The sequence below is a fragment of the Acipenser ruthenus genome, chromosome 12, assembly GCF_902713425.1.
Source record: "Acipenser ruthenus chromosome 12, fAciRut3.2 maternal haplotype, whole genome shotgun sequence".
In the NCBI taxonomy this organism is placed as follows: Eukaryota; Metazoa; Chordata; class Actinopteri; order Acipenseriformes; family Acipenseridae; genus Acipenser; species Acipenser ruthenus.
In genome coordinates, this window is record NC_081200.1 from 13,943,357 (window position 1) to 13,958,182 (window position 14,826).

Below are 14,826 nucleotides of genomic sequence, written 5' to 3' on the forward strand. Positions count from 1 at the left end.
ACTTCAGTAAAATATTAAATACAGTCCTGTATGTGGTTAGGTGACCCACATACAGTGTGCAGTATAACATGCACAACTAGTACAACTAAAATTGAACATGTAATGTACTAACTAAAACATGTTGAATAATTTGTTTTAAGATGCTTTTTATTCCAGGAGTCACAGACTTACAGCTGCTTAAGTAAAATGGCCTTTTTTAACTTTTTATTTTTTTGCCGACTTGATTACTAAATTCCACTTACTCTGTGTTAAATGCTATCAGTATTTTAATTGTTATCATTATTTAAACTATCCCCTATGGATTCATTTATTCTGTTAAACAGATTTTTCCCTCATATTTCCAGATAAAAAAAAAAAAGATTAAAAATAAATAATCAGAATTGTGTTGAGCACAGTAGAAGCATTTGAGTATATCAGATCCATTTGCCAGCTCTGAAAGATTCACTTTGTAGTGTTTTTTTCTCCACAAAGACAGATCAAGACTTAAGCATATTCCATTAAATTTTATGTTATGGCCAAACTTAGTATACAGCTGAAGATGCATTTAAATGTTTACACACTAATTACGTAGATATTGTTTTATTATTATACTATAGTGAGTAGAGTTATCATTTCTTTACTTCATTTTTTTCAGGATGTGAGCTTTCTTTTTGTGGAGCTTGGGGATGGTGGTGTATTAATGGCACAAAAAACTGAGAAAATGAATTGTCAAGTGCAATACCTGGAAATGTATTTGCAATGAAAAAGCCTTGAAATAAAACAATGTATTAACCAGCTATAAACTAAAAAATGTCATAGTGTTTGTTCGTTTGTTTGTACCTTTCTACAGTGGGGTATCCTTCTGTGGTGGAAAATGATTGACTTTTCTTGCAATTATTTTATGGTAGATATCATCTTTATTTTGCATAGAAAGCTACCATTTGGCCCACTGTATTAATATATATTTATAAGTAACATAAACATACAGAATTGTGTCAATGTTGCAGATATCTTTATTTATATATGTTATGTGAATTTGACACACATTACAAGACATTCATCCAATACAGCTTGGAAATATTGAACAGGCCTATGATTTATAGTTTTATTTTTTATTCATAAAAATCTACAATAAAACTAGTTTTTAAATAACATTATTCCATAGGAGTTAAGTACTGGACAACAGAAATCCATTTACCAATAAATACCACATATACAAAAATGCATTATGATACAGTAGGCTTTAAAACTAAATGTTTTTTTTTCTTACAAAAGAATATTCAAAGTTTCTAAATCTTGAAACATTTCTGTTTACAACAAACATTTTATCACAATAAAACTGTGAAAGAACATATAGCTGTCTCCAATGAGTAATGTGTACACATTTCATGAAATTTCAGTAACAGCTTTTCTCTCATTTTCTTGTGCTGCCATTTATCCTGTCCACTCTGCGGCTATAACACAAAGAAAACACATTTTAAATTCATTTTCAAGAGAGGGGTAGTGATCACACATTTGATGCACAACATTATAAAAAGACATCTACGTTAAATTTATTAAACTATAAATAACCATCTATATTCTCTATAGTTGTCTCTTGTATTTACATATATTATATCACTACCAGTATGTATATTATAGTCTTATTTAAAACACAGGAGAGCTGTTCTTACTTTAGACACTCAATTCTGTCCATCACCCACTTATCCAGAGGGTTAGCACAAATGTTACGCTTGCCGACTGAATGGAACCTACAATAAAAAGAATATTTTATTCATTGAAAAAATGTATTATTTGCATAACAATTTATTATTTGCAAGAATTAATCTATTCAAATATCATGATATGTCAATTTGACTTTACTCCATATACAGTCTTTGTGATTAAGACAAGTAATACAAAAGACTTACACAATTGCGTCAATGTTGCAGGCATCTTTGCTGGTCTGTATTGTGTAGCCTCTTATCCGACTGCAGTGCAGTGGCTTTGTGGAATAGGAATAACAGCAACCTTGAGAGAAAAATAAGGGGAGTACGGAAATAACACATTTTCATTGTATGTAATATTTAAAGTTGTTTTCTGGTGTAAATGTATTCAGTTTGCATTATGTATCTAATTGCAGTGCGATTAGAATTTAATTGCACATGTGGATCATTGTAAACACACATGGAACACAGTGTGACACCAAATGGCATTGGAACCTGCCTCCATCTTTAATTGTGTAATATAGTTGTACTGTAATTACACAACACATGTGTAACTACTGTGTTATTGTTAATATACACTTAATGAACTACTACTATTTAAATTCCTTATTTGTTAATGTTTTACCCATTTAGCTACAACTTGAATCACTATTTAATCATTTTTAATAGATGATGTACTTACCAGCAGCTGCTGCTTGTTCACAAAATAAATTCAGAGCCAGAAACAGAACTGCAACCACACACAGATTATAACGAACCATCTTGTCAAAGTCTTCAGTAACAAGAATAAACCAGCAAGTAATGACTCTGCTTTGTTACTGCAGTGTTTTTTCTGATTTACCTTGGAGAATGTGTTACTTTTATAGAGGCTGAAGCAACAAGGACTTTCCACAAGTAAGTGGTTCAACCTATCATGTTTTTGTTCTGTGACTGCATACAAGCTCCAGGGAAACATTCCGAAACACTTACTTTTAGTTTTTCCCCCTGCCCGCCCTTTGTGTCATGCTAATGGAGAATGTAATAATTATTGTAAATCACCCATAATTGTTTTATTTGTATTAAATTGAGTAATATATATATATATATATATATATATATATATATATATATATATATATATATATATATATATATATATATATATATATATTAATGTGTCCTTTTCCAGGTCTTGGCAATGAAATGTTCTATTATATTTTTTTACATACATTGTGACCCAATTATCACTTTTGATTTTGCCTGGATATAATTGCTCATATAAACACGTAATATATAATACACAATGAACCATAAATACTATACATATTCCATATCAGAAATTCTAACTATTAAAAGGAAAATACTTTTTTATTGTGTGTGTATTCTGAACCCAACAGAGTAGTATATTAGAAATTATATACACTGATTTTACCGGCACTAAGGCAAGAAAATATTCTTTTTTTCTAAACTTGAAGCCATATTCTCTTTCTTCAGGACTGATGATAAACTACTGGCAGCAGTCTTTATGGTGGTTCTTATTGGCAATAACATTTGTACTGGTAAAAATACCAAAAAGACTTCTGGCAGTATATATAAACTGTATGAACCCTACCTGGAGATGTGTGGTAAACCAAAACATCAGAGAATGTATCCACAAGAGGGAGCCTTTACAAGATAAAGCTTGTTTGAACACTGATGTACTGTAAGCTGTTTACATATATTGTATTATTTTCATTTGAGGCAAAGAAAGCACTTGTATGTCACACTTTTCTTTCAGTGATTGATTACGGAGATATTCTTTACATGCATGCAGCTTCATCTAGTCTGAGGATACTAGACTCTCTTTATCATGAAGCTCTTAGAAATGTAACCAATTCTAGATATTTAACTCATCATTGTGAGCTGTACAGGCGAATGGGGTGGACCTCACTTTCTTCACACAGACTGAAGCACTGGTATATCTTTGTATATAAAGTTATTCTGGGAAAACTTCCATCTTATCTTAGTGCTCTGGTAATGACCAGTACTAATATTTACCAACATAGATCCCAGACATTCAGTTATTCTGCCCCTTGGTCATGGAACAACCTTCAAAAACACTTAAAACTGTCTGATTATATATCATTAAGAGATTTTGGAATCAGGTTGGAAATTTTTTTTCTGATAAATGTACTTATTTTAATTAATGTTAAAGTTTCAAATAATCCAATGAAATGTATTGATTCATTACTTTTTAATGGTATTATTATTTTTGAAATGTTCATGCTAATCTATGTAGTTCTATGTGTGTGATTGTTTCTGTATTGCTGCCTTTTGGCCAGGTCTCTCTTGAAAAAGAGATTTTGAATCTCAATGTGACTTCCTGGTTAAATAACGGTTAAATAAAAAACATAACAAAAAAAAAAAAAAAACAATAGTAAAAAATCACCAAGCCAGTTTTGTTTTGTTGCTTCACTACATATTTAAAATGCCTTCAAGCCAAACATTTCATTGCAACTGAGACAGCTCCACAGCTGTAGGCATTACCACTGCTTACTGCTGCTGTGCTAGTTTGTCATACAGCTCCCCTGGTAGTTTTCAAAAGCCCTGCCATTGACCCAGTGACAGTCAACAAACGCTTTACACAGAACTCAACAGATGACTACACAGCAGCATTATACAGTTAGTTTCCCATTAACCTTCTCATTCACCTCTATTTATCTCAGCTGAATGTATTCAAGCCTGACTAAATGCTTACCATTAATAAATAATATCAACATGGCACCAGTGTGAGCTACAACTGAATACAAGCCAATTAGATTACTTTAAGACAACATTGGGAAGCAGGCAAAGAAAAGAGAGAGAGAAAAAAGAGAAATACAAGAAATATGGAGTGCACACTGGATTAAAGTGATATTTTATAATCTAATAATTTGTAATGTGATACTTTGTACAGTGATATTTTATAACAATTGTAGGTCACCCTGGATAAGGACGTCTGCTAAGAAATTAATAATAATGATAATTTCTACGTGGCCAGACAAAGAGAGAGGAGGAGGAGGAGGAGACTTCCCCAAATATTTTGAAGTCGTCTTTTCTGAGCCTGTCTGACACAATGTATGCAGCAATTTCACCTCTACAGACAAACAATCACTGACATCTGCCAACTACTTCAGGCTGACCTGGAAGGAGACGTGCGGAGAGTACACTGTTTGCCTGTTGCACTAAGGTATGCGCACCAACACAGAATAGGCACCTCTATGTAAATCATAAGGGGACCTATTCTGTCAACATGCAAGTCGTATGTGATCTGTGTTGCAAACAACTACATCACAAATGTGTATGCAAACTATCGTTTGCTCCACTCATGACTTGTTTATCCTCCTAATTTGCAGGTGGCGGCTGCGTTTCAGCGGGATGACAGTCTGAGAGGCTGGTTGATAGGGGACAATGGGTATCCACTGAAGCGGTGGCTACTGACACTGCTGCTCAACCCCACGACCCCTGCTGAACACAGGTATAACCGTACCTTTAAATCTGCTTGTACTGTAATTGAGCGAACATTTGGAATCCTCAAAATGTGATTCCGATGTTTGGATGTCTCTGGGGGAACACTACAGTACACTCCTCAGAAGGTTAGCAATATCATTGTGTTTTACATAACACAGCTCTCCATAATGGATGTTGAACTTACAGAGGAAAGATTACAGGGTTTGAGGGAAGCAGATGCTGAACTTGAAGCAGCAGTGTTGGAGGCTGCAGATGCTGCAAGTGCCAGGCAGGTCAGACAAAGCCTTATAGACGGGGTTCACATAACTGGTACGCAGGTACGCAGACGGACCAATACAAAAAAAATGTGGACTTAGTTATTGTTGTATAAGACGCAAATGCGTACATATTTGCTAAATAGGGCCCTCAATGTAGTTTACAAATGAATAAGAACCATTAATGCAAGGATATCTAATGTTAAGATGTCTGAGTACTGTATGTTTGGGTTGGCACTAGGGGTTCTGATTCTGATAGAGGGGTGGGGGAAGGGGGGCTGGTGAAATTGGGCATTATTTTATCAACAAATATAATAGCTATCCATTTAATATTTATTTGACATGCCTTAGAAATACTGCTATTTGTTTTACAAAAAAGAAAGTGTCCTTGATTCATAGTAGTTATACCATTAATGAAGGTACCTGTCAGGTTAACTATCGTTTTATTTTCAAACTCCAATTTCTTGTGAAATTGGATTTAAACTTAATTGAAAAATTTGAGGGGTAGAAATCTAGCTTTATCAGGTTTTAGGATAAAACCAGGACCCCTTCATATCCACAAGGCTATACAGTACCTGTTAACATTGATGATAAAAACTTTAAATAAACAAATAACCCTGGAGGATAATGTAAGCTCCTAAATGCATCATAGTTGCATCTTTCTGAAACAGTATCAATTTTTTTTCATCTGGTCAAAAGTCAAACATATGCATGACTTATAAAGTGTTTAAAGTCCCTGTGGCTTGTTATAAAGCTGAATACAAATGCAGCTTCTGGCTTAGCCTGATTTGAAACTGCCTGAAAAGTTACCCAGGATGTTAGATTACAGTCAAAGAGGAAGTATTTTCAGAGAAGTCCTGTTTATAAAATTTCCAGAACAAATTGACAGTTTACAACAAATTCATTTAAATGTACTATCCAAAAAATGCTGTAAAAATATCTGTAACTGCATAGTTAGAGATTTCTGGAAAGTTTGTTGTGCACTGTTCAGCTGGTAGGACAGAAGACAACACATACATTCCAGACACAGGTTTCGAGTACAAGCACAAAGCACATTTTATTCTGGTAGCTTCAGACCATACACAGCTTAGTTCCACTGTTCCATTCAGAGGAAGGTTAAATTTGCTTTATACCACAGGAAACAAAGCAGACATGAACACATGTTCTATACTGATTATACGGTTATTAATTTGAACACTGGTGTAAGATGGGTTAGATTTCTTTTAAAAAATAATCAATCAGTCAGATAAAGTCAATCAAAAAGTTTATTCAGGAATCATAACACAAACAGGAGCAAAGCAAATCAAAGGTGATACATCAGTGATCTCACACACAGGCCTCAGTTGATGGTGTTCTGAGCTGGCTCAGTGTAGATGTTATTTTCTTCTGAACTGAGCTTTCATGGCATCAGAGATGTTAATTTTTTCTGTGCAAAGAAATTACTTTGTACAGCACAGATATACAGCAATCTTACATAATTTCCTTGACCAAATGTGGTCTTATTTCCCTAGCATGATGCATGGTGTGAGACAAAGCACATTGAATAGTTAACATTTGCATTTCTTCTTCACTTCACCAATGTCAGCAGAAACCCAGATAACAAGAAGTTACACTTAAGAACAACGTCATATGATATGAGTTTTGTTAAATTCTCACAGGCAGCAAAGTGCTATAGCTACTCATCACAAGGTTGAACGACAAGGCTGATGATTGCAAACTTCACCAGCTATGTACAGCTTGGTTTTAAGAGGTTATTAACCCTGCGTTGATTCAGAATTTGCATTAAACACAGAATAATCACACAATGTTTACAGAGAGTTTCAATGCTTTTTTACCATTTAAAGGGGCAACATAAGCAAGGGGTTTCATAATGGAAAGGAACAAACGGCTGATGAAACAATAAGAAGTTGTGCAATTTAACTGGAAAAACCTAGTGTTCCATTTGTATAAAGTGTTGTGGTGCATAACGCTTTAGGTCAGTAAAGCCAGACTGTTCCTTTAAATAAAAATATTTTAAAACTCTTTAAAAGGCTGGGTCTTATGGATGGTGAGAGAGGGGAGCAAAGGAACATGTTTTTTTTTTTTTACCTGTGGAAGTGGTTTGATCTTATCTGACCTGCATACTGGGAAGGAGCAGATACCAGTAGGAAACCTGGAAACAAGATTGTGATGTGCTGTGTGGGCTGAAGAAACAGATGAGCTTACCAGAAACACTTTTCAATGAAGAGGATTGAACTGCAAGTGGATTCGTAAATGGACTAACCGTCTGTAACTTGGAGATGAAAGAAGATTTGGCATGTCGTATTGTGGCGGAGTGTCCTGCCTATATATATATATATATGTACACTATTTTGTTATTATTTGTATTGTTTGCGGTGCGGATAAAAGCGCTGCATATTTGTTATTGTTGTAGATTTTAGAAACCTTGTGAGGATGCGTGACTGATCATCTAGTGATTTATTTCACTAGCTGACAGTCACGCATCCTTATTAAACTCGTGCTGACAGTGACCATCTCCCGAGTTAATTCATTGATTAATTGTTGCTAATTGGGAGATGGTCACTGTATATAAATCTGCAGCTCTCTACCCTCGGGGAGAGTGTACAGAGGAGAAGGAGAGAGAGAGAGAGAGAGAGAGAGAGAGAGAGAGAGAGAGAGAGAGAGAGAGAGAGAGAGAGAGAGAGAGCTGCAAGTCTATATACAGTGACCATCTCCCGATTAGCAACAATTAATTAATGAATTAACTCGGGAGATGGTCACTGTCTGCATGAGTTTAGTAAGGATGCGTCACTGTCAGCTAGTTAAATAATCAGTAGCTGATCAGTCAAGCATCCTCACAAGGTTTCTAAAATCTAAAACAATAACAATTTCGAGCTGCTTTTATCCGCGCCGCAAACAATACAAATAATAACAAAATAGTGTGCATATATATATATATATATATATAGGGGTGGGACACTCCGCCACACGTATGTTTTTCTGTTTTCATCAAAATGTGTTTAAAGGAATTATCAGGAACTGTGTCTAAACCTTGACGTGCCAATGTGCATGGCAATGACCTGAACTGCCACAAACTGTTAAGAGGACTATTGAATGTATATACTGTATATGTTTAGCTTCTGTCCACCCTTTGTCCTTCACTGCATTTTTGCAGTTAACCCTTTCAAGACCAATCATTTTTCAGTGGGATGCACCAACAGGACCAGGCGTTTTTTGGCTGTAGTTGACTCTCTTATATAAAAATCTATAAAAATTCACTAAAGTACTTCAGACCTATACAAACTTTTCACTTTTTTTTTCAACACAATTTTCAGGGGTTTTTTAATTAATTTTTTTAAGTTAAGTATTTTTTATTATGTATTATGCTTAGAGATACATGTATAAAAACGCATTATTCTATGATCCCAGGGACCTTACAATACTTCCTGAAAGTTTTGATGCTTGGGCAAATTACAAGACATTGTTTTACCTGAGTGATTGCAATGACATAATACATGTTTATTCTGTGTCTTTATAAGCAATAATGGACACTACTCTGAAAATAAATATTTATAAATAAAATAATAGTTATTCATTCCATTATTATCAGTAATAAGGAAAAAAAAAAAACATACCTGATACATTTAGTTAGGGGTGAAATTCTGCCGGTACTCACTGGTACTCCGTACCGGGACTTATTTTGATGCCGGTACTGGGTACTGGGACTTATTTAATCTGCTTTTCATCCAATGCGGATGCATTCCATCCACTCACACACTGACAACATAATACGGGTCATAGGGTTGAGCCAGGCCACCTGATATAGTGTTTAAGACATGGAGTTAGTAACATATAAAACATGTATAGAGAGGGGCTCTGCCTCTTCAAGGCCCAACATATAGAAGGGGGGTTCCGTCATTGAGGAGACCCAACACACAGGAGGGGGGTTACCGTCTCTGAGGTAACCTGACATACAGTACGAAGAGGGGTCACCGTCTCTGAGATGACCCGACATACAAAGAGGCTCGCGAACCAGAAATAGAAACATGAAGTTAGTAGATATTAGGACATATAGAGCGGGGTATTCCGTCTCTTCAAAAAGCCCAACATAATAAAATGGGGTTCCGTCACTGAGGAGACCTGACAAACAGGAGCGGGGTCACCATCTTGAGGAGCCCCAACAAACAAAAGAGGTTCCACCACTTGGGGACCCTCACATAAATAGAGGTATCAGAACCTGAAAGAGAAGAAGACAAAGAATCATGCATGCTAAAGGAGGGGTTTGGCCGGGGGTACCCTCTGACTCATGGAGAACCCTCCTCTATGAGGTAAATGAAGCGACGCTTAACAAAGGGTTGGAGAAAGTGGAATCACTAACTCCCCAGGGGAGACCGAAGCAAAGGCGGTTGAGATTCTAGAGGAGGAGGAAATGAAAAAAGACAAGACAGCTAGACAGGGGTGACTGATGGCTAAATAAGGTAGATTTAATTGATGAACAAAGATTATAGGATGCAGGTGGGCCTAGCTCCTCAAGGGCCGCAGGGTCTTCTGTTTGTCATTCCATCTCTGATCTTAATTACTTGATTGGACTATTTATTTAGATAACTGGTCAAATTAACCTTTTGCTTTCAGGTCTTCAGTTGTTGATTGAAATAAACCAAATGATCCAGCCCTCCAGGACTGCAGCTGCCCATCCCTGACATAATACAAACCAAATTCCTGTTAAGTGAAATATACAAACAATCGAGAAAAACAGTAAACCGTCTCATTACCAGAGCTAATGGCAGCGAGTCACCATGTATTTTTGTAAATAAATAAATAAACTCATATCAAGAAAACTCTTCAACCTGCCGTCTCGTATGTAATCTTCAAAATGGTGGATGTGGGTGGAGACTACAGCTCACGTAACTGATGACCTATCTCAGTATAGAGTGTATGAGAAAGTAATCTCAGTATATAGTGTATGTGTCTCAGTATACAATGTATGTGTCTCAGTATATAGTGTATGCATTTCAGTATATAGTGTATGCATTTCAGTATAGCGTGTATGCGTCTCAGTATTATTATTTTGTATTTATTATTTTGTATTTCTTAGCAGATGACCTTATCCAGGGCGACTTACAATTGTTACAAGATATCACATTATTTTTACATACAATTACATTATTTTTTACACATCATTTTTACATACAATTACATTATTTTTTACACATTATTTTTACATAAAATTACCCATTTATACAGTTGGGCTTTTACTGGAGCAATCTAGGTAAAGTACCTTGCTCAAGGGTACAGCAGCAGTGTCCCCCACCTAGGATTGAACCCACTACCCTCTGGTCAAGAGTCCAGAGCCCTAACCACTACTTCACACTGCTGCCCCTGTATACAGTATATGCATTTCAGTATATAGTGTATGTAAATATCAGTGGGTGAATTATGTCCCTAATGGCGCCTCATACTAGAAGCCCACTTAAGTATGATCATGTTAACACCATCACAGTCCTTAAAGGGTTAAGTGCTCTCCTTGCTTAATCCGATTAAGCAAAATACCAGAATTTGTCTTGCTTGACTACTGTAAACAGGAAGTCACAATTTATGTTATTAAGTAGTGTTGGTCTCACTGATTTAGCACAGAGTAAATATTTTTTGTTTTTGAGCGTTAGGCTTCCCCTGCACTGTGTCGAACACCTTTTAAAACCATACTCTTCAATGCTGAAATCCCCCTATTTCACTATATAGAGTTTGGCATTTGGCTAAAATAATTAAGGCAACCTTAAGTTTATTTATGCTGATGAATGGGAGCCTTCAGTCATTGCATAGTGAGAAGCGTCTCATGTCAGTTTTTTTCTTTCTTTTTTTGACTTTAAACCACCCTTGCTTAAACCAGTTTTTTAGATTTAACTTAAAAGTTATTAACTGACTGCTTGATTATTGGAGGCTGTGGGTATTGAATGTCGCTATATAAAATGTGTGGCTGAGGTTTTCTTTGTTTGTTTTTTTTAAATACAGTATACTGTATATGTTTATTTGCTTTTTGCAGTTTCTGATCCTTTGAGAAACAGAATGCCTGCCTGATTAAAAAATCTAAATCTTTACACTGTTTTCTATTATAAGGATTATCTTTAACTTTGCTGTAAAATTAATAAAAGCACAGAAGTTCTGTAATTGTTTCTCCATTTACCGTGGTTTGGAATTGTCTTATGTAGGGTTCAGCCTGTTAATGTTGCTGAGTTCTAGTAATGAGTTGCACCAACATTTTTATTTGTTTTATTTTTTGGTAGTTCTAAAATTGTCTACCTGGCACCCACTTATAGCAACCGTTACAGTGTTATTAGGCATTCTGTGACACTTTAACTAAAGTTATAGCATATCACCTTTAACAAAAGTAAATGGTTTTAGAACCATTTAGAAATGGTTTTAATTGACTTGATTATGTTTTGTACATAGGCTCAATTATGCTTATTAAGCAGAAACAATTTATGCGAAAACAAAAGCTTTATCATCACAGTTGCATACACATCTGAGTTTTGAAAAGCCAGCCACTCCCTGGCATGGGTGTCTTTCGTGCCACATGCCAAGCTACAGAGCTACAAAGTCAGGGAAATACATATGCAGGAGTATGCTTACAGTATAACGTAACAAAAAAAAGATGTAAAAACTATGTTACAGCCATTCTTTAATTATAATAATATCGCACAACATGTATTCATGTATTCATATCATTGGACACCTAGGATTCCTAATGCTATCAATCTCCAAAAAAATCTGTATACAGTATTATAAACTTTTATTTCGTTTTTTGTGTTAAAACAATAAAGCAAAGTGGCTTTCACCCAGGCCAGAAAAAGAAGCCCCTTCCTTTTCAAACTGTTATTTGTTTGCTTTGTCCAGCAACTGACTGATGCTCCTGTCCATACTCCAGCCTGCAGCTCTCTCTGAGGAGGCTTGTTTACTGACTCTATCCACCTGCTTCCCAGGTGGATTGTCTCAATTAGCTAACTGGCCAATTGGCCATCCATTCAGCTTAGGAAGCTTATTAAACTGGGGATAAAGCAATCCCAAGATGAAATATCTCAACAACATACAATACAACACAATGTTTACAGTTACATTTGACTTCTAAGTAAAAATAGGGACCATCCACCCAGTCACAACATCATAACAGTGATCAGAAATTGAGAAAAAAAGGATTTTCCCAAGCTTTTGAAAGAATCATCTTGTTTTGTTTGGGAAAATAAAGCAATATACAGCAATACAGTATTTACATATTTTAGAATTTATTAGCAGAAAATGTTGGATGAAAATGAATTCAACAGGAATTCAGTACTGCACAGCAGATATGCATTCCACAATAGTGAGTGGATATAAACCACTGAGGACACACTTATTAAGTTTTTAAAACTTCACATTTTTTGTTAAACAAAGCAATATGCTTTATGAGACAATAGCTAATAGATACATATTTGTTCCAGCACAGAAAAAAACATATAATTTAGTAATATAAATAATATAAATATAAATTCAAATAATTTTAGAGTTTTAACATGAAGTTTCCTTTTCACATTTACACAGCACAATACATAGGGATTTTCAATTTGAAGATCCATAGACATACACATCTCAAGATCATCTGACTAATTCAAGGCATAAATGTATGTAAATATAGCACAGATTATATTAAATATTTTAAACCTTAACAAAGTAAGATATTGTTACACATTTTGTATACAATTAAAAAAAAACCATTGTAAAGCATTTATATTAAATTAATAAACATAAAATATAGTTACATATTCATTTAAATAACTTTTCTAGTTTTTGCTTGGCAGCGTGAGTCTTGGACTTCTGTTTAGGCCATTCTCTTCACCCTGTTACTACAAAAAGAAAAAAGCATAGACTATTAAACACTGCTATTTACTTTTCCCAATTGGATTTGATGTATGATATTTTTTTCATTTAAGTCAACAAAATAATGCAGACTTTCTTAATTCACACATTTTAATAAATACTCAATGTGGGTGAGACACACTTCAATATTATAGAACATAATGTACTGTATATATCAATACATGAAAGATGAACTTACTTAAGGCATGAGATTCGGTCCATCACCCATTTCTGAGCAGGGTCGGCACATATATTCTTGCCTCTAATGGTGTGAAAACTGTAAAAGGACAGAAGTGATGTAATTAGTGAATATGTTCTTCAGACCAATGAGATCCTGTAATGTATTTCTATACATATCTTCAGTGATAAAATCAATATTACCTATTCCTTTTTTTATTTTACTCAATATGTATTTGTTGGCTCACCTTTCCTAGAACCAAGGTGAAGTTGTTCTACAGTGGCATTCAAAGACATGCACACAAACTAGAATGCAGAAATTAATTTGATTTCAGTCCAGGCTTCTTTGACAATCTCAGTAAAGCTAAGAGTTGGGATATAATATCTCAATGCTAACCATTGCACTAACTATAACAGTTCCTTTGCAATAGAATCTGACAGCCAATAGTTATAGAAAGCAAAACTAAGACATGACTAAGAGACAAAAAAATATAAAATACTTACATTACTGCTTCAATATTGCACAGATCCTTGACAGACTGTATTGAGTATCCCCGAATCCCTCGGCATGGCAATGGCTTTTTGGAATAGGACATGCAGCAGTCTTGATATTCTAAAAAAGGGACAAAATATATATTTATCAACAGGTTCATATTTCAACCACGTATATATAGAAAACTTAAACACCATACAATACAACGTCAGTGTGCTTCCTATTTGCTTACTGTTTAGCTACCAAAGGCAAAGTCCTGAAGTTTAAATAAAAGCTTAACAATCAATCACTCAGCTTTGTACATTAAAATTCAAATGGCAGTTGCCTGTACTTACGTGCTGATACTTGTTCACTGAACATGTTCAAAGTTAGAAGCAATGCCACAGCAACAATAAACAGTTTACAATGAGCCATCTTTGAAATAAATGCTTCAGTTAAACTCAACCAAGAAGTTACTCTGTTAGTCTGAAGTCTGTTTCTGAATTCTCTTGCCTGAGAGTCATTATTTTTATACAAGTTGGATAGGACTTTCCCTCGTTCCTATAAATAGTTACTGCCAGATTTGTAATGGGTTTTTCTACTAGACATACTAGAATTACTTCCTGCATGTTTTTTCCCCTCCCAAAACTTGTCATACACAATGGGTGGGACTATTTTCAAAGATAACTATACTATTATGGGACAAAAAAATAAATAAATAAAATTAACAGGTGTAATGCAATACTACACTAAAATCACAAACCATGCTACTTATATATAAGAAGAAGAAAAAAAAAAAAACCGGAAAATAACTGGTGATTTATGCAGTACATCTTTTTGTGTTTCATTCAACAGCAATATACATTATCTTATGTGAGGTACAATTTGAATGTCATGGTCAAAC

The 14,826-nt window shown here is 34.9% G+C and overlaps 2 protein-coding genes across 2 annotated transcripts; both read right to left on the minus strand.

Annotated features, from left to right (window-relative positions):
* Positions 1-931: 931 nt before the first annotated feature.
* LOC117416988 (C-C motif chemokine 20-like) lies at positions 932-2,535 on the minus strand. Its single transcript, XM_034028524.3, has 4 exons — positions 2,368-2,535; positions 1,890-1,989; positions 1,653-1,730; positions 932-1,433 (listed from the first exon to the last, which is right to left on the minus strand). Exons 1-4 carry the CDS (start codon positions 2,444-2,446, stop codon positions 1,394-1,396), a joined length of 297 nt encoding a protein of 98 aa, XP_033884415.2. The 5' UTR covers positions 2,447-2,535; the 3' UTR covers positions 932-1,393.
* A 9,970-nt stretch (positions 2,536-12,505) lies between these two features.
* LOC117416555 (C-C motif chemokine 20-like) lies at positions 12,506-14,488 on the minus strand. The gene is made up of 4 exons (XM_034027705.3): positions 14,279-14,488; positions 13,955-14,063; positions 13,473-13,550; positions 12,506-13,260 (listed from the first exon to the last, which is right to left on the minus strand). The coding sequence occupies exons 1-4, from the start codon at positions 14,355-14,357 to the stop codon at positions 13,236-13,238; spliced, it is 291 nt and encodes a 96-aa protein (XP_033883596.1). The 5' UTR covers positions 14,358-14,488; the 3' UTR covers positions 12,506-13,235.
* Positions 14,489-14,826: the final 338 nt, after the last annotated feature.